Here is a 21,285-nt window from a genome sequence, read left to right as displayed (position 1 = left end):
TTTGAGCGAACCCGAGATTTAACATTGTTATCGTTTATCTTCAGGGGACTTCATGAATACCAATCCTGCCTTCGGCAGATTTACTACAATCTGTGTGCTTACAACAATTCAATGAAGCCTTGGAACTCAACTTACCTGTTGTCCTCAAAACGCATAAAGAACATTGAGGAGGCATGCTCGAGGCAAAAGGATCCCATCGGCATAGGCAAGGACTTGTTCCTAGATGCCTGGTCTTCCAAAGCTCTGAACAAGACCTGAAAATTGTTTAATCTTTCAGATGTGTGCAACACAAAGGTCCTCAATGACTTGTCCCATCGGTGTCATGGGATTGTTGATACAAACCTAATTCCCAATGTGCGCAAAAAGAATAACAGCCCAAAGCTGCATGAGGCATGCAGGTACGATTGAAAAGATAGTTTAAATTTGCTACTGGACTCCTTAAAATCCAAATGTTTTATTCCTAATTTCTGAATCTGTTTCAGTGCTTTGACACAATTTCAGCAATGCATCCACCGCAACCTCGGTCATTGCAATACCACAGCAGGCCTCAGCAAAGAGGTACCTCAGAAATACAGCTGGGTGTGCAAGGAAACATCAAACCATAGTATGCAACAATTTATGTTTTATACGTGGTATATAACTTTGTATCTTATAAACTGTAAAGTCAATCTGTTAATGCTTGCACAACAACCGTTTTAGCCACTGCAACCACATGTAATGAAACAGTACTATTGGAAGAGATGCAAGAGTGCCTTGGGATCATGTATTTTATAGTGATACCAAATGCAGCTATGAAAAAGGATCAAGCATCTCTTGCAAATGCTTGCAAGTGAGCCTCTTCATTCTTCCTGACATTATTTTGATAATGAGCCTAATACTAATTATATTTTATATGTAGGGGCCTCAAACATTACCAGAACTGTGTGTTAAGCAAAACATCAAACATATGCGCAAATAAAATCCTTGTGCGGTCGACAAAGGTACGACGACTAACCCGCCACATCATGAAAAGGTTCAGTTGGACTTGCAACATTCAAGGACAGAGTGAGCAATATAACAAAAGCAATAGGCTACCAGTATAAGATGTGATTAACAGTAAAATCTTCTCTGCAGATCAAGAGTGCAAAACACACAACATAGTCGAACATCTGAAAACGTGCCTGGGTTTTATAGACCTTTCAGTAACTCCCAACATTTTTTATCCCTTGGACAAAGATAAAATGCAGATGGCTTGCAGGTCTGTATGGCCCCCTCAACATGTTAACAAATATAGCTGGAATAAGGTATTGCTCTTCCTCCAATTTGCTCCAAATTATTGCAGTGGTCTTGAGGACTACCAGGACTGTGTAGACAGCAAGCTCTATGAAATGTGTGCTCCACTAACTAAATATTTCAAACGAAAGGATGTGAAGTTGTTTACAGAGCTGCCAAGCAAGTATAGCTGGGTTTGTCACACCAGCCACAGTAAGTACATCAAAATAAAAAATTAAGTTACTTGCTTGATTCTCTCAGTTCACTTAATGACTGTTGCCTTTCTTTGTTTTAGCTCATGAATGTACTGTTGAGAATGTGATGAAAAGCATAAAAATATGCAAAGGGCTGATAACAACTGTTCTTTTTGCCAAATTGAACAAAGAGGAAGCAGACCATAACCAATCTATGGCATGCAGGTAACCAAATAAGTTGTCTCTGCTAAAAAAAAAACAATTTTCTTAATTTTGCTTCTTTCTCTAGTAATTCTTGATATGTCTGTACTCATACAGAGCCATGCAGTCATTTGAACTATGCACAACCGTTCAAGTTGGGAAGATCTGCCGCCCAGATGATATCGTTCTTCGCCACCACAATGTCAGATCAGCGACTGAAGAGATATTGAACACTTATGACTGGGTTTGCAGTAACAAACACTCATCACAATCTATTGCTATTGTGGATGCTGCAACTATGTTTCGTACGTTCCCTCCAGCTATATTTAAATATATAGCCCTAATTAGCCATCTCACTACTTAAAACTGTTCCCAGGAGATAACAGCTGCCAACAAGACCTCTTAAGAGACAAGCTGAAGCATTGTCAAGATTCTTTTGAGAAAGGGATTCCTGTTGGTGTCTTGAATGACAAGTTTGTATCAAGAGATCTTGAGCTGACATGCAGGTATGTCACCATTCCTTTGTTTATTGGTTGATTTAACCAGCTGGTTCTTACAGTAATTATTTAATATGTGACAGAGCTCTTCAGTCTTATCAGACATGTTCTCAATTAGCACAATTAGAACTGTGCTCAAACCATGAGGAAAGTGTTAAAATCGTTCTGGACTACTCTAAGGTCTTGTATGAAACCTATAATTGGACCTGCAATGTGCAAACTGGTATGTATTATGTGTGGAACAATCTTTTAGTGTCAAAAGCTATAGATGATTATCAAATATGTAGCACTTCATCATTTCGCCCCTTAACATGTTTTGAAGCCAATATGGCAGTTGCTACCTCAAATATACAATTGACAAGCCATACCTAATTCCACATTTACCATCACAGAGGCAGTGTGTGATGAAGCCTTTCTGTCAAAATCTATTCCTGCCTGTCTGGAAATTCTTAAAAATGAGCTCATACCACACATCAATGGAATTGCCAGTGGAAAGGTTCAGAAAGCAGCATGCGAGTAAGTTTGTCAGGCTAGAGATAACACTTTGTCTACTTTGCATATTATGTACTTTGTATTTATTTTAAGAACTAGAAAATAAAAAAAAACTGTTTTGCAGGGGCTACAAGCACTACAAACGCTGTGTCAAATATATAATAAACTCTAACTGCCAAAATGTCCACATTGATAATGCAGCAAGCCATGTGGGAGTTTTAAGCTTCCTTACAAATAAGCTGTCTTCAAGTTTTCAGTGGTCATGCAATGGTAAGTACACAACAAAGACACTAAGTACTCTTACCACAATCGAGTTGTGTTACTTGCATAATCCATGGCCATTATACAGGATTTCACTGCAATGGAAATCAAGTTATTAGCAACATCAAAAAATGTACACACATCTTGCAAGAGTTATCAAGCTCTTTTGTGAAAAGTGCAAGAATAGATCCTTGCGAGTAAGTTTTTCAAGATTTCTCATTGCATAGCAAACCTAAACAAACTTCATGCACATCAATGCTCCGCAGGAAAGTTCTAGCGTACAAGAAATGCATCCATAAGAAGATGGACCTTCCCTGCACTCTAAGCAACCATCTCCTGCAGTCAAAAGAGCTAGAACATTATACAGATGTTCTGTATAGTGCTTTTGATGAATTTTGTGGTGGAGCACGATCAGGTAACTTTTTACATTATTAGCACACAACCTTTACCTTTCAAAGGCTCAACAAGCATTTTAAAAACATGCGGCATGCCCCGCCAGTGCTGAACCATTTCCAGAAAACGCTATACAGGGCGTTTCTTTCGTGGGGCCAGAATTTTTACAGCGGAGCTGTTAAGGGCTGGGTTCCCCAGGATCGTGTCCGATATCAAACGCCTGTCGACACAAACCTACCTGGACAGTTAAAGCCATCTATAAGCGACGGCGGCAAGCACACAACCAGTCTGGTTGCCGCCGTCGCTCGTAGATGGCGGAGACCTTTCCAGCTATCATAGAAGAATAGATAATTGGGCGCGTTGGTGGGAATTCATTGTAGGAAACAGCGCGAAAAACAGACGACAAAGAAGGAGCAAACGTAACGAGCGCAGCGCTCGTCACAAGTGTTTCTTCATCCTCGTCTGTTTTGTGCGGTGTTTCCTACACTCTTATCAGTTTCGGTTTTGACTTAAGATGGGTCGGCCGCGCGTCCTTTCGGAGAAAGAAGACTGGCTGCGGAAGGTGCGGCGATGTACGCAGCAGCGCGAATGGGTTCGTAACCGCCGCAAAGCTGCTTTCGCCTTGACTTCCACTGCGTCGAGCGCTTCAGACTCCCTTGCCAAAGAAGAGCACATTGCATGCCTGGAAAGCCTCCGCCGAGGACAGAACCAGTGATGTAAAGGGCACCGGCGGGCCAACGCCACGGACGACAATCGTGCCCCTGAGGCCAAGTGCAAGCGCGAGTCCCGGCGACGACTGCACTCCACGCCGGCTGAACAGTTCCCGGGCGCAATGGCGAGGTTCCGGAAGGAGTTCGTGGATTACCCGTTTGGCGTCATGTGCGCTGTGTGCGCTGTGTGCGACCGCCTCTGGGCCGCCGGAGACATATCCACAATCGGAGACATATCAACGATTAGCGGCATGTCGGACGAGAAGAAGCAGGAAACGGGCGCGTGCGCGTTGCAGCAGTGTATTGAGTGCAGCTCCGCTGGTCTTCCTTCTTCACGAGAGTGGAAAGGCTGAATGTTTTTTACTTGCATTACAGTTTTTTTTAGCCCTGGGGCTAAGTTGGGGGCCACTAGAAAAGAGACTAACTTTGTTAATTAGTTAGCAAAATACCTAAAGTTTTGATTAACTTTTTGAAGTTTCAGTTCAAACGGAAACTGACTTAGAGAAGAGTGCCAGTGACGTCAATCAATCCGCTCTGTGCCGGCTAGACAACCGACATGTCCGTGCCACAGGTCACGTGATCAATACCACACGAGCACAAAGCGGAGGGGTGAACGTCATGGATGCTCTTAGCAGGATTAGTTTCGGTTTGAAGCCATATACAAGGATGACATTTCTCAGCCTGTAGCACCCATAATGAACTTTTTAATCAAAATTCCATGTCACGGCTAGACTACAATGAGGTTGAGGAATGCACTCTCTAACTACATTATGCCCCAAAAACTGAAAACTGAAAATTAGATATTCTGTGTCTTTTCAAGTGGCATCCATGACAACTGCGACTTAGTGCCAGGGCTAAAAGAACCGCTATGCAGTTCTCTTTTTTTCTTTAATTTCTGGTCGCACTAAAACAAACAAAAAAAACAACCCTCTATAGCTTTTAATCAGTGAACCATGCTCTGAATGCAAAAGAGAGGGAAGTTTAACCACATTCCTTTGATATGAAAGGTCATTGTTTGAACACTATAGAGTTAGGAATTTTACTAGAATTGCCATATCACATTACTATGAAAGTTAAAAATACAATTCTGTTTTATGAGCTATTCAGAAATTAAGTAAGGGAGCAAAAACTTCCACCATAGCAAATGGCCATTTTCCTTAACTACTTCCTGACCATGGGAAAAGTAGCAATTTTCAAAGGATAAGTGCAAACGCTTCCATTTTCCTAATTTACTTGCAAATAGAGCAATACGACATATCAAAATGTGGCCAATTAGTTGTTCTTTTAAAAGAAACAGGTTGGTATAATGCAGAAAACAGATTTTAAAATTGTTTCTTGAAAATAAAATGTATGTGTGGAAGGCATATAAATGCCAAAAACTTCTACAGCTAGTCAAACTAAATGACAACTAAAATAAATCAGAATATAAAAAGTGTGTCTACAACCACGGTTATCACTTCTGAAAGTTAGTGCACTCTAACTGATATCCATTTTTGGTTCGTCGGAGAGTTAGCCTCAGTACCACATGTGCTTTTCAATGAAGGAATGCTTATATTGGGTGAAACACAGATAGTACACCTCACATCCCCAGCAGAAGGCTTTCTTTGTGTTCTACATTGGCTTTACCATAGCCTCGATTGCATTTCCATCATATTTAGCACTTCTGCCCGCCTTGTTGGGAACATAAAACGTGCACGCTGGCTCAGGACAGCATTGGAAATCATAGTGATGCTTACCGACAAACATCAGCTATGTGACGCCTATAACCTCATTTAAAGTGCCCCCAGATCTCTTGAGGTCTAAAGAATATGCCACAATACAGTTGAATTATGTAAATAATGATATCTTTGTAACGAAGACTGATGCAAGCAGTTAACCATGTTAGACAAGTGCAACCAACATTACCAGGACTATTATTGACAGTCCACCAGCTCGTGATAAAACTCAAAACTATGTTGAAACCGAAACTATGATTTTTCGGCTATCCACAAGATTGTGGAACATAATTCTCTGCACTAAATTTAATTTCTTGACAAAGCTTGGAAACCATTGATCGCGGGTGATCATTGGCCTATGGGCACGGCAAGGAAGGAGTTAAGTTACTTAGCACAAATGCAGAATAACATAGCATTTGGTGCATATGAAATTGGTTCACACCACCTCAGCTCCAGGGAAAGCCGGGGATGCCAGATTATTAGTATTATTAAATATAATGCAGTTTATCATCTGAGGATCAGGCTTCATGACATATTTTAACCTTATGTGTACCAGCTTTAATGTGGCAATTTGGGCCAGTTGGTTCACGGTCGTAGACACGTGCCGAAAAAATAGACAGGGACGAGAAGTTGACGTAGATATTAGCGCCAGTGTTTATGTAAACTTCTCGTCCCAGTCTAAATTTTCGGCACTTGTCTACGATTATGTGTACCGTAATTGAAAACTGAAATAGGCACAGCAAGAAAAAAAAAACCTTCATTGTCCTGCAATTCATTTAAATAGCACCCAAACTATGGAGAGAAAAAAATGTATAGGTATATAGCAGCTTCTTAAATATAGTATAAAAACATAATGAACAGTAAACATTGGCAGCCCACAAAACTGGACTGTTATGCACTTATTTTCAAGTTGACTATGATACCTTGATAGCTAAGCAAACATATAACTTTCCTTGCTGCAGAGTGTGACAAAGAGGAACTCCTGCAAGGCTTGTATAGGTGTGAAGAAATAATCTCCAAGCAAGTCCAACCATACACCATGGACAGAGGGAACCAGTACCAAAGTAGGCTGGCATGCAGGCAAGCCAATCAAATTTCATGGAGTAAAGTTGCTAATACTATAGCTAAGTAATCCAACAACACTTCACAGGGGCCTGAGTGAGTACAAGTGGTGTGTCACCAATGTGAAAGCTTTGTTACATTGCAAAAATGAAGATGAGCTGGAAAACGAAGGAGACATTGATAAATTAATTATTGCCATTGAGGAAAAATACAATTGGACATGCGAGGAAAATTCAAGTGAGTAAGACAATTTCAAAAGCATGCACCTTTTACCAGGCACCCAAAAGTATGGCGACCTGTGACCCTTTTCAAAAAAGTCGAACTGATGCTTAAAGTCAGAACTGTGCAGCTTGGCTGTTCATTCAGTGCTATTAAAGTAATAAAATTCCCGAATTCCTATACATTTGCTCTTGCACGAAAAAAATGTACACTAAAATGCTTACGCAGTAGTTACTCTGAAGACACTGGCATTAAAGACAGATTTTTAAACTCTAAATAATCAAGACAGAGACAACATACCCGAAATACAAGGGCATGATATGAAGAAAGAGCTTCGTAAACAGTTTCTTTGAAGATGATATAATGCAATTAAATGCAAAGGTGCAAGCGAGCTGGATTTTCGTCATTCTTGTCCAGCTCGCTTGCACCTTTGCATTTAATTGCATTATATCATAACCTTAAATTGCAAGCTTCACCCTTGTTGGTGTTAGACTGGTGGCGGCTGATAAAACCCGTTTGCTCTACTGATGTCTAACCCCTGGTTAGCTCAATTGGTAGAGCGCTCCACCTGTAATGGAGAGGTCCCGGGTTCGATACCCGGACCAGGCGGATTTTTTCGGACGCGCACCAGTCACCTAGCTGTGTTTGGAGATTTGTGTTTGTCCTTTGTACCTCTTGTTCCCCTTTTCCAGGGATTATTTTCGTCATTCTTTGAAGACCATTACAAAGTGAAAGGGGCAAGAAGATACTGGGCGTTTCAACACTTTCAGAAGTTGCTAAAAATAAAGTGGTTTATACAAAAGAACCTCTTTTAGGGAACAAAGTGCCAGCCACAGCTTACATCGGGGATTGAAAAACCCAAACATACTAATTAATTAGTACATGAAATGAAATGTACTAATTACTTTTTAATTAGCCTAAATAAACATATGGTTTCAATTAGAAACTTTTGGAGCATCATCGAGAAACACTCAATCAACTAATTTTAAAAAGGTACAAGGCAGGTACAGCATTTCACGGCGCTCCTAAAAACTCTCAATTTAGGCGCATTTAGGTTTCGGTTTTCTATCGAAGTGCATCTTTGCACCAGCGGTGCTGGCCCCATGTGGCCAAGGTATGAAAACTGCCTTCCCTCCATCGAAGGATGGAAGTAAGCATGTACTTTCGTTGCACGTCTCGGCCAACGTGGGGCAGGACTGCTGGCGCAAAGATGCACTCTGACAGGAAGCTGAAACCTAGAAACGTGTATGTATTTCTTTACTTTTTTTCGGTAACACCTACAACACTGGTCAAAACTGCTTTGTGGTCCTTGACTCTATGTGAGGAAACAGCAGAGGGGGGAGGGGCTTTTTGAAAACATGCCGGGGGCCGCATGTATTCATGGTCGGCCCACGGCCCACGGGCCGTGGGTTGCCGACCCGTTTTAGGTGATAACCGAAAATTCTGAGAACTTGCGCAAACTTACCATAACACTCTGAAAGTGCAGCGACCCCTGAATCAGTTCCCATATTTTAAAATAATGTTTAACGGTCCTGCAGGATTCCAATCAATAAAAACTTGTTTACATTTTTTCCAGAAATATGCACAGCTCCCAAGTTTAAATCAGCCCTTAAACCATGCTATAAAATTTTGTCAACCGATGTGCTGCCAAATATACTCAGCTACGACAATACCACAAGGATGGAGACTGCTTGTCGGCAAGTGCTTTTTTTTTTATTTTTCCTCAAAGCCTTTGACTGCATTCATTCAGTAATCGTCAAGCTTCTTTAACACCTTGCTTCCACCAGCGACCTTTAGTTTCCTTAACCTTTTTTGTGGAAATGGTTCTGTTCTCTTTTCGTCTCCCTTTACCCATTTCAGTGCTTGTGCTGCTGTAGTTGAAAAAAAACAAACTGCATAGTGGATCCTATAACTTTTCATAAATAATCCTGCCATCTTAAAATTTATCTTGCCTTTCCACTTTCTCAAGTAAAAACGTTAAAAATAGAAATAGTACAGTCATCCTAATTGTTACTGGGCTAAAACACCAAACCTTCAGTAAAAACCACTTAACCAAATTATGAAAAAACATTGGCCTAACAAATAATTAATCATGCAGATTTCATTGCCTATGCTAGGCTTCCTGTCTCTCAGTATTTATTTTTGGCAGGACTTGACATTACTAGCACTTATATGACAATTAAAAGTTGTCACAGGTATATCACATATGCACACATAGAGCATAATATACCTATGAAAAGAGTCGGTGAAAAAAATCATGCAAAAAAGCAAACAGTGCTTAGGAGAAAAAGAAAAGTGCTGAATTATACGTAAGACATGTACTTGCCTTTGATCGTAGCAAGTTGTTCTGGCTGGGCATTCTTCGAAAGGCGGGTTTTCCTATAACCAATGTTTACAATATTATAAACTCCGAAGTGCGCACATACCAAGGTAAAAGAAAAAAAAAGACATGAATGCCAAAAAGTTAACTGAACCCTCAGTGCTTATGTTCGAACTACATTAGTTTTTACTTTTTAATAGTATAATAAAAAAAATTTTAAAAACTGGTAACCACAATGCTACATCATGCAGCTTACAGCTATCCAAAAGAATAACCATCTTGAACCTGCCGGAACAATGACCAATTCACTCGCCAGAAACTCGATTCTTAGTCTAACTATATGCAGTTCTTTCAATGCACCTTTCTACTATTTCTTTCTTTGCTTTCGCTCTTCTTTCTGATTCCTCCTTATATTAAAAAAAACAAAAAAAAACAGTTTGGGACATTCCACCAAAAGAACCTTCGTGCTTTTCATTATGACAATGTCCCCTCTTCCAAATGCAACAAGCTTCTTGGTTGTTTCAGTACACAGCTTTCATATTCCGATCATGCAAAACAAAAGCTATGCAAAACAAGAATGTTCCTAATGGCTACTTAAAAAGTAATACTTCAGCATCCTACACTTCTTCCTATGTGTCCATAATTATTTCAGGGGGGTACGTCACTACCAGGTCTGCGTAAGTAAGAAGCTGCTTGACTTATGCAAGAGGAAGCCTGTATACACAGATGAAATGCTATACTTCAAGGATAAAGTTCCAAAGCTGCTGATGTGGACATGTTCATGGACCTCTATGAGTAAATATTACCTATCCTCATTTTACATGTCAGTGAAGATACAAGTGCTCATAAGAAAAAATTACAGAGACCCTTTTAAGCTTCTAAAAAATGAAGCAAAGGCAAAGCAATAGGCAACCACACAACAGACAAGGATATGGAAATGTCTGCCTCATAAAAACGTGTTCCTATAAACAAGCTTTACAATCAATTTCAGCATGCCAATTCAAATATATTGGTATATGTTAATAACACATGTTTGTTCATGCTCACAACTTTTGTTTATCAGGGTGGAAGTTGCAGAACAAATATCTCAGGCATTTGTACCAGAACAAGAAATTTATTTGCAAAATTGCACTAATCACTCAGGGTCTCTTATGTTTTAAAGTTTTCAAAAGTCAGTGGGACTAAGTGTAAATATTTATTCAACTGCTTCCTTTGTAGGAGGACATTGCAATGAGCAAGCTCTCCTTCTCAAGATGGCCTCTTGTGCCTTTGAGCTACAGCAGAGTGCTGTGCCCACAAGCTATGGAAACTATAGCACGAGTGAACAGATGGCAGGCTGCAGGTATTTCTCTATAAATAATTTAGCACAGCACTTACAATAAAAATGAAAGGAGAGCATGTAGAGTATTAGCACATTTTCTCATTTATAGAAAAGTATCAATAAAAAAAGTGGTTCATTATTGCCAGTTTATGCAATGAATTACACAAATTGCATCTAAAATAGTGTAACATACCAAACAAGTGCTTACCCTAGTGAAAAGTTTTTAGCAAAAGTTAGGAGTGTTTAGCAAAAATAATGTATACTTTAAACTCTCACCATTCTGAAGTTTACAAAAAAACAAACAAGGTAGGCGCTTGATCCAGTGTGGTACATGCTCGGTTTTTTACTAGTTCCTTCATTTATTCTGGGCATTATCACGCTTTAGCAGAAGGAGGAGTCTTCAGAATTTATAATTATAGTATAAATCTGCCTAGGGGCTATTCTAACAAGAATACATTGACTTCCAGCTACGATGGAGTGCAACTCGCATCTCTCCAATTTGTGTGGGAGTTGCACTTCATCTCAGATGAAAATCAATTTAATCTTGTGTAGATCTTGGGGAGTTTTCCTAAATCATTCAATATCTAGAGATTATTCCCAAAAGTATGCTACATGTTAACATTCCTCCATCTTTTAATTTTGTGCAAAGTTGTTTTCAGGTTGTATTTTTCAGGCTGTTTCACAAAAAAATTAAGAATTTATGTAAGAAAGCATCTGAACCACAGACACTCGATTTGATTCAACCATTTAGATACATCTTGTGTAGGTACAAGCCCTTTTTCATTTTGCTAGGGATTCCAGAAAAGTGCCTGCCAAAATGTAACTCGTTGTAGCTACAAGTTACTATAAATTCTACCCAAGGTATAGTTATCAGGAAACAAGGAATACCTTGTTGGTACTGTAGGTACATGAAAAGTATCTAGTGTGCAATTACTTGTACCATGGTACTTTATAATTGTGCTTTATACCCATGGAGGACAGAAAGTCCAGGTTCAAAAACTCCATTTTTAAAACTGTTTTGGTGAGCTGCCCTTTTCAAGGTGCTGCTAATGTCCATTTGATTAAAACATGTATAAATACGGGAGCTGAGCTGGAGGGCACTAGACCAGAGTGAGTAACACAGAGCAACAATTGTGCGTATTACCAAAGGCAAAATAGCCATCTATCCTAAATCCTTGATGTTACAATAGACCATCTGGTTTCAGAGCTTACACAACCTACAAGATGTGTCTGTTGAATGTAACATCCGAGACATGCAAAAACAATGCTACAATCATGCAAAGCAAAGTCGTGCAGCACTTTACTTATGACATACTCAAGCAATATGAGCATTACTGCAACTACAAAGGTGGGTTAGCTTTACATTCAAAATAACTAAGGTTGCATATTCTTAAGTGCCACTTTTTCGTTATTATTGAATTATCTGACGACTACAAATTAAGTATATTGGTGTTCCAGCATATTAATTGTCATGAGAAATTTATTCTTGTCAACGTTTTTCTGCACTTTTCGTCTGGCAAAAAATAATTGAAGTATAGAAAAATCAGCTGTTTGCAATGTATGTGCGGAATGCCGCACTGTTGGATGTATCAACCAACGTTGTGCCACCCACGAAAAGTACTGCCACAAATAGGTGCTTGTGCTCAGCTTTAACTGACCCACTCTATTTACGAATCCCCCAATTTGTTAATCCTTCTTTTTTTTAGAACCAAGGAACTCACAATTTTTAGGCCATTTTTTTTTTTTTTTTATTTACAAGTTCCATCATGCTGGCTGGCATATGTGTCATCTTGCTTTGTGACCATCCTTTCTCAATCTAAAAAATAATGGCACCTTGTTCATCCAACATATGTTACTGGGGTAGATGTAACATTGCTCCACTCCCTTTTCCATGTCCTGGTAAAATTTGACTTCAAAGTGGCCCACCAAGAACTCGCTGGACAAATATCACGGTGCAATGAAGAAGCTTTGCGAATTAGATACATCGAATGCAGTCAAATAATCTCTACAGAAGTCATTCCATACACAGATGAGCCCAGTGATTCTCCCTTTCTTAATGATGCTTGCAAGTAAGACTGCTAGTACAGCACAGAATGTCTGTGAAGAATAGTTCAACTATGGGGGGCTAAAATGTTCAAATACCTTGGTGTCGTTTCTAGGGCCGTCAGAAAATTCCAAAACTGCATAGCAAAAATTCCAACCCAAGACTGTTCAAATGGGTTGAAAATACCATTTTCAGAAGAGTCAAGGTATTATATTTTTGTTTTAAAGAAGAAATATGAGTGGGTGTGCAGTGGCAATGGAGGTAAGTTTTCTACCTTATATCAGCTTAAAGCAAATAAACCTATTTGGAAATTCATTTGAATTTGTGAGAGCCCTCTTCTAACATGCTATAAACATTCCTAGATTATATGTGTAATCCTGAGGTTCTTCTCCTGTACCTTGCAAAATGTGAAGCCACATTTATGAAATCTCATGTGCGTGACTATGTGGATGTTGATATTCTGAGTGGCATGGACTGCAGGTAATTGTGTTACCCTTGTTATAAGGTTACTTAACTTTTGAAGCCCACCTTGTCTACATTTTTTCTTCTTGGGCGAGAGCACATGGTGTAAATGGAATTTATATTTGGTGCAACCTGATAGCTAGAATCCCCCAAAAATTAAGCGCTGCTACGAAGAGACTTAGCAGTCAGAAGTGCAGCAATTAGGTATTTTTACTAATGTTTTGATACCTTCATTTGTTATCTGAAAAAAAAAAAAAAAAAAAAAATTGGCAGTTTGTAAACTTGGCCAAAGTATATATGTTATAAGGCTCTGGCTTTTTTATCTAGCAGATGTACCTAAGTTGCATATATCAAAAAGGCGAATTGCCTGCATTTTTATCTCTTGTAGATTTATGTAACCCTTTCTTCTAAGTAAACATCCTTTTTATTTTTTACATGCGTTGCTTGCAGGTGCACCAAAATTGTTTTTGAACCAGCACCTCCCCATGTAGTCCCTCATTCTCTTCCTACCTTTGCACCACAACTTTAACTTAACCTTCTCAATTTTTAGTTTGATATAACTAATCTGTAGTGTACAACCTTTTTCTGTTAACATCACCTGACATAAAATTCTTGCCCGATCAAGCTACTACCTCTGCTACCGCATGGATCCCCCTCTCAAAAAGATACTGGAACAGAATTCTAGTACCTATGTTACTGTCTAAATGTGAACCACATACTGGCTTCACCACGGAGACACCAATTTTTTGCTCGAGAAGACACCAAAATATTACTTAAAAGGAATAAGCCGAATGTTGTTACGTCACTCTGAATTTAAAAGCAGCGCCGCTCTGCGGAAGTATGATGGCAAGCTGCATGTGCGCAAGCCCTGTCAAACCAGATTTCTTTTCTCTCCCAGCCTATTCAACTCCTGCAAGGAGCAGGGAGGGGCAACTAAATTGGCCAGGTTGTGACGCACTGATGACACCAAGCGGCGGAGCTCATAACCCCACCAGCCTCTAAGCAGCTTTGCCCATGCTGGGCCAGCTGATGACACGTCTCCTGTGATGCATTGCACCCTTCGGCGACTGATCTTTGAGCGCTTGCCGAAATCCGTCCCTTGGAACAAAAAATATAGCCATCCGTTCAAAATACAAGCGTGCGATTGTCATCAGCAGATAGAGTTGATCACGTTTAACTTATTTCTGTACGTGAGAGGTATATGTTAAGTTTCAATTCAGTTTCCCTATAATTCTCCATTAGCTGACTGCAGCAAACCAGTAACTGGGCCACATGAATGTGCTACAAGTGTAGGCTTGTCTTCCATCTTTACACTATTTTGAGCAAAAGAAAAAAACTGCTTCCTAAGCTTGTTTTGCTCTATGTTTCAGAGATATTCAAAATTACCAGTGGTGTCTACGAAACTCTATCTTTGAGTCGGACTGTGAATACTACCAGAATATCCTTACATCACCTGAAGTCCTGTACTTTACAGATAAACTCCTTAGGCCATATGCTAAAAACTGCCATGTCAACTTAGGTATGCAAATGATGCAATATTTGACAAAATACTGGAGAACTTACCAAGCCTGTGTTTTCAGACTGCCAAATAGGGTCTCTGTACACAGAACTTTCAGAATGTGCACCTATCATCAAAGTCAAAGTCCTTCCATTTGTGCAAGAAGGCTGGGTACAAAACCCAATCACTGCTTGTGGGTAAGCTTCTGTTTGCTTTATAGCTGCACAAGCAAGCATTATTTGCTCCTCTGCTGAAACAAGTGCTAGTGTACATTTTATTGCAACATGACTTTAGCCCGTTTTGTGCACAACCAGGGGTACAAGAGAGTACCAGAACTGCTTCAGGCATGCTATGCAAAAAACAACTTGTGACAAAAGTGCAGCACTATTCAAACTAGCCGAAGTGCAGTACTACAGGAACTTCCTATTCAACTCATACAACTGGACCTGCTTTGAGCATGCTGCTCCAATTGGTAAGTTGATGACCACTCAACTCTTTCATCGCTTTACTGGGCTTTTTTAACTGCAAGGACTTGGCAATATTTTTACAATTTTTATTACTGTGATTTGTTTCCATTTTTCTTCTGCTACTCTCTTGGTTTTTCTCATATGTAAGAGTGGCACTAATGCATTTTCCATTTCGAATGCTCTCCTTGAGGGAGTTTACCCCAACTGGTAAAGAGCAAATGTTTCACATTCATATATGTGAAGAAATGGTAATAATAAGGCAGGCAAGCTAGGCTCATATATGTAAAGAAATGTTGATAAGGCAGGCAAGCTGGCAGTGAGCAGTGTTGGGTAAAGTACATCTAAAAGGTACTTCAAGTACAAAGTAAGTGAGATGTGATGTACTTCAAGTAAAGTATTAAGTACACTGGGTGCGGTGTACTTGAAGTAAAGTACTATAAATACAATGTACTTTTAAAGTAAAGTACAAGTATTTTTACACAACCTTTCATGATGCCCATTCATTCCCATATAATGATTTTTTAACTGGTATGCATTGCCCAGGGGTAATCGCAGTGCATGACCTATTTTCAAAAACAGCGGCGAAGGATTGTTGCACCGAAGGGGGTTAAATGTACTAGGAGAGCATGACATCAAACCTGTAGCTTCCGCAAGCAATCCTCTCACAGAGGAGTGTCCTCTCCTTAATGAAAAAAAACAGTGAGTGTGCAAGCAAGCCAGTGATAATTAGTCATAATGTGACACCTGAGATTGGGGTGACAAAAAATTAAGGAACTTTCAAATCAAAGGAAAAGACAAAAGAGAATGTCTCAAAACATTGTGACATTCTCCTCTGTTGTCTCTTTCTTCGACTTAAAAGTTTAATTTTTCCACACCACAGTCTCAGGTGCTACATTATGATTAATTTTGCTTTCCTAATATTGTAAACCTTTTCGCTTGCGCTGACCGACCGAGAAGTGGCGAGAGTTCAAAAAGCTACGAAAAAGCCGCTCCCAGAACAAATGGAGCGATGCGTCGTTTGCTCACGTTTCTCGTGAGAGTAGAATATCCCTCCCAGTATTTCTTCGGAGTTGACAAACCATCTTTCGTGACACAAATTAAACAAAACGAAATTTGGAGAATGTACCCTGAAGTCAGGAATTGTACTTTCCTCGGAAAGTACCAGAAAAAAATAGTTTAAGTAAAACATAGTACATACTCAAAGAATGTACTTCAAGTAAAGTACAAGTTTCCTAAACCTACTTCAAGTACAATCTATTTAAAGTACTTACCAACTCTGGCAGTGAGTCATGGAGATTATAAAGATCCCCCCCCCCCCCCCCAGAAAAAATCTTTGGCTGTGCCACTGTAAGCTGGTAAAAGTTTACATCTTTAGCCCATCAATGTGGCACAATACAGGTTTTTCCCCTTATTGTGCTCTTCTGGTAGAAAAGGGATGAGTTACAGAAACTAATGCACCAGCTTGCTGCAATAAAGTCGCAGGTGGAGAGCATAAGCACCAAAATGCATTCAAATTTCTACTATAGTCCGTTGCAGCTCAAGAAGGTAGGGTGAGGGTAAGATGGGCCGAGAAGGGGGAAGCAGAGAGAACACTGGAGAAGAGGGGGGGTAACATCCTCCTCTCTTTTGCGTTCCGTCTCCTTCCGCCTCCCTGGCCCGTCTTACCCTCACCCTACCTTCTTCAGTTGCAACGGACTACAGGCCTGTTCACCATATGTCTTTCAATACCCCTCCCTTCTCCCAAAGTATCCCAGAGTTGTGAACCAAGCCTCCAAATATTTAGGCTAAAAGCATTAATCTTATCATTTAATTTATAGTTCTATGCATATTGCCTATGCTTAAAATCACCAATGTTTTTTTTATGTGCAGGATCATGTGAGAAAGATCAAGTGTTACGAGACCTGCAAAAATGCAAGTCCTCAATTTTCGATGCCACCTCTCCTGTAAAGCCTAGTTCCTGCAGGTAAGAAACTGCAAGGCGATTAATCGAGCAAAGCAGCTCTGAACCACAGCTTTTATGTATTTATGTTGCTTATTTGAGAAATATTCAGCTCTTTGTCAGTTGCCAACTACCTGAGTTGCACCGAAAAAACCAACATAAAGCTGGCTTGCACTGCCGATCCAGCAAAAGTTTCTGATATCGCCAAACACGTCAGGGAGAATCTCCTAGACTACCGAGCGACGTGTGGATTTGACCGTATGTGTTGTAGCTGCTTCTGGAAAAATATTGCATTAACACTTTGTAATGAACTCCTGCACTTATATCTTCAATGTCTCATTTCATTCACTGCAGAAATTACTAAATCTCTTGGGACCAAGTTTATGAAAAATGAATTCGACCAGTGCCAGATCATGTTAAGAAAATCCGATCGTGTCCTGAAGTCTGCGCAAATTCGAGAAACGAAGGTGGTCGATGCATGCCGGTAAACACAGACCTTGGTTCTGAGCATAGTTTTGCAGCTTAAAAATTCAGAATGTAATATTCCAATAATGCCATTTGCTTTAAATGCATGGGCCTGTTGCATGCCTTCCAGAGCCCTACAGCTCTTTGCACTATGCACAGAATCTGCCATTATTCTAAGTAAAAACGTTGCCGATTCCCAGGCAGTGGTAGAAATACGCAATGCATCGGAACAGCTGACTAACAGCTACAAGATAAAATGTGAGTGCTTAAAATGTACACCTACATGCCCTTAAATTCTTAATTGCACACCACTTACTATTTTAAAAAGTTACATTAGGCCAGCATGATTACAAATGCAGTCAAATGTAATTCGAGAATATATTGCAGGTGCTCCACATGAGTGTAACAGGAAGAAAATTGTTGAAGAGTTATACAAATGCTTCTTGAATGATCCAGTTACATCAAACTGCAGGTAAAACACTAACTACACCCATTCCTTTCTTCTATATTACAGGAAAGTTTGGTTAAAGGTGGCTTAACAAAGTTGTCTTTGAGGGTTTTTCAAGGTTCACAAGAACTTCCCTGCACAGTGTCCACTTTTTTTGTTTTTTACTTGAAGGATTACTAGCTGTAGGAAAGAAATCCTGGTTACGGAAGACTTGCACCTACTAATAATATGCCCCATGTCTCATCTCTGCTTTCAGTCTGGCTCGAAGAAACAATCTGACTGCACTGGCTCAGCCGTGCCTGACCAAAGTGTTCAAAGACAACGCTTGTGCCAGGAAAGTGGATGTTGTCTATGTCTCCAGAGAACTTTTCTCCACCAAAGTGAATATGCGAAGGCACGACTGCAATATGCTCAGGTGTAAGCCTAGCTTCTCTAGCCTACCCTTGAAATACAACTGAAACTTTGTCAGTTCAGTTAAAATAAGCAGTGCTTGAAAAGCAATTACCCAGTGCTTGCCAAAAATTAATGCAAAACTACACCAGAACCTTAGTGAGAAAAGCAAGCCGACAATGTTGGCAATGCTGAAAACGAAATCTAAATCCAGCAGCCTTTGTAAATTTGCACAACCACTCTTGCCACCTTTTAGTGCTGCTCCTGCTTAAGACAACGGCTCTATTTTTTTTTTTTTTTTTTTTCCCACGATAAGCGTTGAGAAGAAATTCCTCAGTTCTTTTCCTATGGACTGAATCACACCAAAAAACCTCAAGTATCCAAGCTTTCATATCAGGCAGGAATGTGTACCAAAGGCTTGTATAACCCTCTCTTTCTCCACTTCATTGTGATGCATATATGACAAATGTTTTGGGAGGTTTTATACTTAGCCTTCTTGTACATAAGAATTCCAAAGTTGCACACCTTTAGTAATCATAATTTAGCAAAGACAATCTTAGAGCAGCTCATAAGATATCATTTTAATCTTGATGAAATTTGATCTCTGTCAAACAATTGTCAGGTTTAGTTAAGTGGAAAAGTTGACATCCACTGCTGTGAAAACATGACAGTGTTCAAATCACACATCTGGTGTCTATTTTTTATGGACTTTTTGCCTTTCATTGCTTTTCTTCATAGAAAAAGTCCTATAAATGCTGACTGTCAATTACTACTCCCTTAAAGGGAAGTTCCAGCAGCAATATGAACATATTTTCTAAAAGAACACAAGAAACTGAGCCTTAAATCGCAAATAAATTTCCCCCAAAAAACGTTTATCAAATTTTAATCATAGAATTACGGTATAACCTAAACCGAAACTAACCTGCAACTTTACTGGTCAGCCAGCTTGTTGTGATGTCAGACGTTGCATATACATCAGCACATGGGCAGCTTGAGCCTGTTTCGCACAGCGTCAGAAGGCCGTCGTGATCGTCCGTGGGAAATAATGGACTATTATTCATCACGCTTGTCTTAGTCAAGCAGTGACCAGCAAATGTCTTAAGATTTCCAGCACGAGATTTCAGACAATTCGCCGTTCACATTCGATCCGCGGGCATCGCCTCCGAGGGGACGTACCGTGGGGGCTGCATTCGCGATCCGCGAACATGTGGACCCAGATGCCGCTTCGAAGCAGACTGGCGTGGAAGGTTTTATTTGCTAGCAAGGTGTGAACTGTTTTCTAGCACGATGCAAACACTAGGAACCAGCGTTCATATAGGACTGCTCGGACCCCTTCCATCGCCAAGACTCCTCAGTCGGAGATCAATACGAAGCGCAAGTTAGTCTGCTTCTTGCGCAGGGATGGCGGTGACGTCAGAACAGCAAGCTGTGATTGGCCCTGATTAGAATAGTGGGTAAACCTCAATGCTAGCTGCCTTGAGATCTACCCACTATCTTTCCAGCTGGAGCAAATCAGAGCTTGGCGTTCTGACGTCACCGCAACCCCTGCGCAAGGAGCAGACAAACTTGCGCTCTATATAAGATGTTACTCTGCTGTATCTCTTCGTGGTGTTATTGAACCCCACAGGCAGATGCAATTCGTAAAACCACAGACCCTCACTATCACTACAACGCACAACACCGTAGAGTAGAGAGTGTCGTCTGCTGTGGCAATGGCTGTTGAGCAGGGTTTTCGTTCTAGTCTTCTATTACGGTGGTGCACTTCTTTTTGAATTTACGACGTCTCGGAGCCCATGGATGTACATGGATGGTAAAATGCCGAGAGATTGATTTATGTTTTCTGGCATAGTTTGTATGTGCCACGTCTCTAAGAAAAGTCTCTGTCGGTGGTTGATTTCAATATCAAGAATGTGGGTGTTAAGTCAATGTAATGGTCTTTGACGTCACAGTGTTCACCAACCGCACTGCGCTCATGGTCGAACTTGCGAACGTCGTTTTGGTGTTGTATGTATAGCTTCTTTTATGCAGTTTTATAAGTGTTCTTTCTATGTATTCAACTAGACTCAACTTACGAGGATCACAATTCCTTCTGTTGACTGTTTTTTTTTTTATTGATTACAAATAAAGTGAGATTCATTCTTAATTTATAAAAATGTGTTCAGATTAACAAGTGTTGAAATGGAGCCAGAGATTTTAATGTAAATTTCAAAACGCACCAGGAGACCTTTTATCCCCCACTCTTTATAAATGTTTTATGTTACTGCGCCATTAAACGCCAATCAATCAATCAGCTAATCATCAAGTTTTTTTTTTCTGCAGTTGACCTACTGTGGTTGAAACACAGGCAGGTAAATTAATTTCCTCCTTTTTGCGCAGCTCAATACCTGCAATGCAACCACGGCGAGTTTACCAGCTTCTTGCAAAAGTGCTACGAGAGCTTCCTAAGAGAAGTTACCGGAAGAAGCATTGCGACACCGAAGTTCTGCAGGTGACGTAGTCACATCTTACTGCATGCACTCTAATAACGTGACCGGTATTAGAAACGGCGAGCCGTAATCAATCGTTTCAATCTGCAGAACATACCACAAGTATGGCAATTGCGTGGACGATGCCAGTGCGGAGACGTCCTGCTTCAACGTAACCATGCTGCGTGCCCCGTATGAGGCCAGCCTTCGGAACTTCACGTCGAAGTACTCGGACATATGCACGCAGTACATTCGTAGCGTCAGTAACATTACAAGACACTCACCTGTTGACAAAGCTGGCGTACCGGCGTCGGCCGGTTACGCCTTCACGAGTAGAAGTCATAGAGTAGTCATGGTTATTTACCTCGCCCTGTTATCCCCCCTGTTCCTTTCCTCGCCATTTGCATATCGAATTCGGCTTTGACCGCGCAGTTTTATCAGGTGAAATAAACTGTTTTCGTTGAACTCGTT

The 21,285-nt window shown here is 40.3% G+C and overlaps 1 protein-coding gene across 1 annotated transcript in view; it reads left to right on the top strand.

Annotated features, from left to right (window-relative positions):
* The window catches only part of LOC115318895, a 26,176-nt gene extending 4,891 nt beyond the window's left edge, over positions 1–21,285 (top strand). Inside the window, exons 16-50 of the mRNA XM_042287496.1 lie at positions 45–205; positions 278–398; positions 483–604; positions 700–829; positions 899–1,044; positions 1,114–1,237; positions 1,322–1,464; positions 1,547–1,670; positions 1,764–1,951; positions 2,023–2,152; positions 2,227–2,366; positions 2,536–2,659; positions 2,760–2,905; positions 2,985–3,093; positions 3,163–3,311; positions 6,677–6,794; positions 6,865–7,013; positions 8,572–8,692; positions 9,968–10,110; positions 10,534–10,657; positions 11,842–11,984; positions 12,555–12,705; positions 12,796–12,941; positions 13,043–13,160; positions 14,513–14,661; positions 14,723–14,837; positions 14,955–15,112; positions 16,977–17,070; positions 17,159–17,304; positions 17,401–17,530; positions 17,642–17,769; positions 17,899–17,983; positions 18,216–18,376; positions 20,726–20,837; positions 20,926–21,285. Of these exons, the coding sequence (XP_042143430.1) occupies positions 45–205; positions 278–398; positions 483–604; positions 700–829; positions 899–1,044; positions 1,114–1,237; positions 1,322–1,464; positions 1,547–1,670; positions 1,764–1,951; positions 2,023–2,152; positions 2,227–2,366; positions 2,536–2,659; positions 2,760–2,905; positions 2,985–3,093; positions 3,163–3,311; positions 6,677–6,794; positions 6,865–7,013; positions 8,572–8,692; positions 9,968–10,110; positions 10,534–10,657; positions 11,842–11,984; positions 12,555–12,705; positions 12,796–12,941; positions 13,043–13,160; positions 14,513–14,661; positions 14,723–14,837; positions 14,955–15,112; positions 16,977–17,070; positions 17,159–17,304; positions 17,401–17,530; positions 17,642–17,769; positions 17,899–17,983; positions 18,216–18,376; positions 20,726–20,837; positions 20,926–21,238 (4,861 nt within the window). The 3' untranslated portion in view covers positions 21,239–21,285. The remainder of the gene's footprint in view (positions 1–44; positions 206–277; positions 399–482; positions 605–699; positions 830–898; positions 1,045–1,113; positions 1,238–1,321; positions 1,465–1,546; positions 1,671–1,763; positions 1,952–2,022; positions 2,153–2,226; positions 2,367–2,535; positions 2,660–2,759; positions 2,906–2,984; positions 3,094–3,162; positions 3,312–6,676; positions 6,795–6,864; positions 7,014–8,571; positions 8,693–9,967; positions 10,111–10,533; positions 10,658–11,841; positions 11,985–12,554; positions 12,706–12,795; positions 12,942–13,042; positions 13,161–14,512; positions 14,662–14,722; positions 14,838–14,954; positions 15,113–16,976; positions 17,071–17,158; positions 17,305–17,400; positions 17,531–17,641; positions 17,770–17,898; positions 17,984–18,215; positions 18,377–20,725; positions 20,838–20,925) is intronic.

Source organism: Ixodes scapularis, unplaced genomic scaffold, assembly GCF_016920785.2.
Source record: "Ixodes scapularis isolate PalLabHiFi unplaced genomic scaffold, ASM1692078v2 PGA_scaffold9__187_contigs__length_104089568, whole genome shotgun sequence".
Taxonomy (NCBI): Eukaryota; Metazoa; Arthropoda; class Arachnida; order Ixodida; family Ixodidae; genus Ixodes; species Ixodes scapularis.
This window is presented reverse-complemented; position numbering and strand designations above follow the sequence as displayed.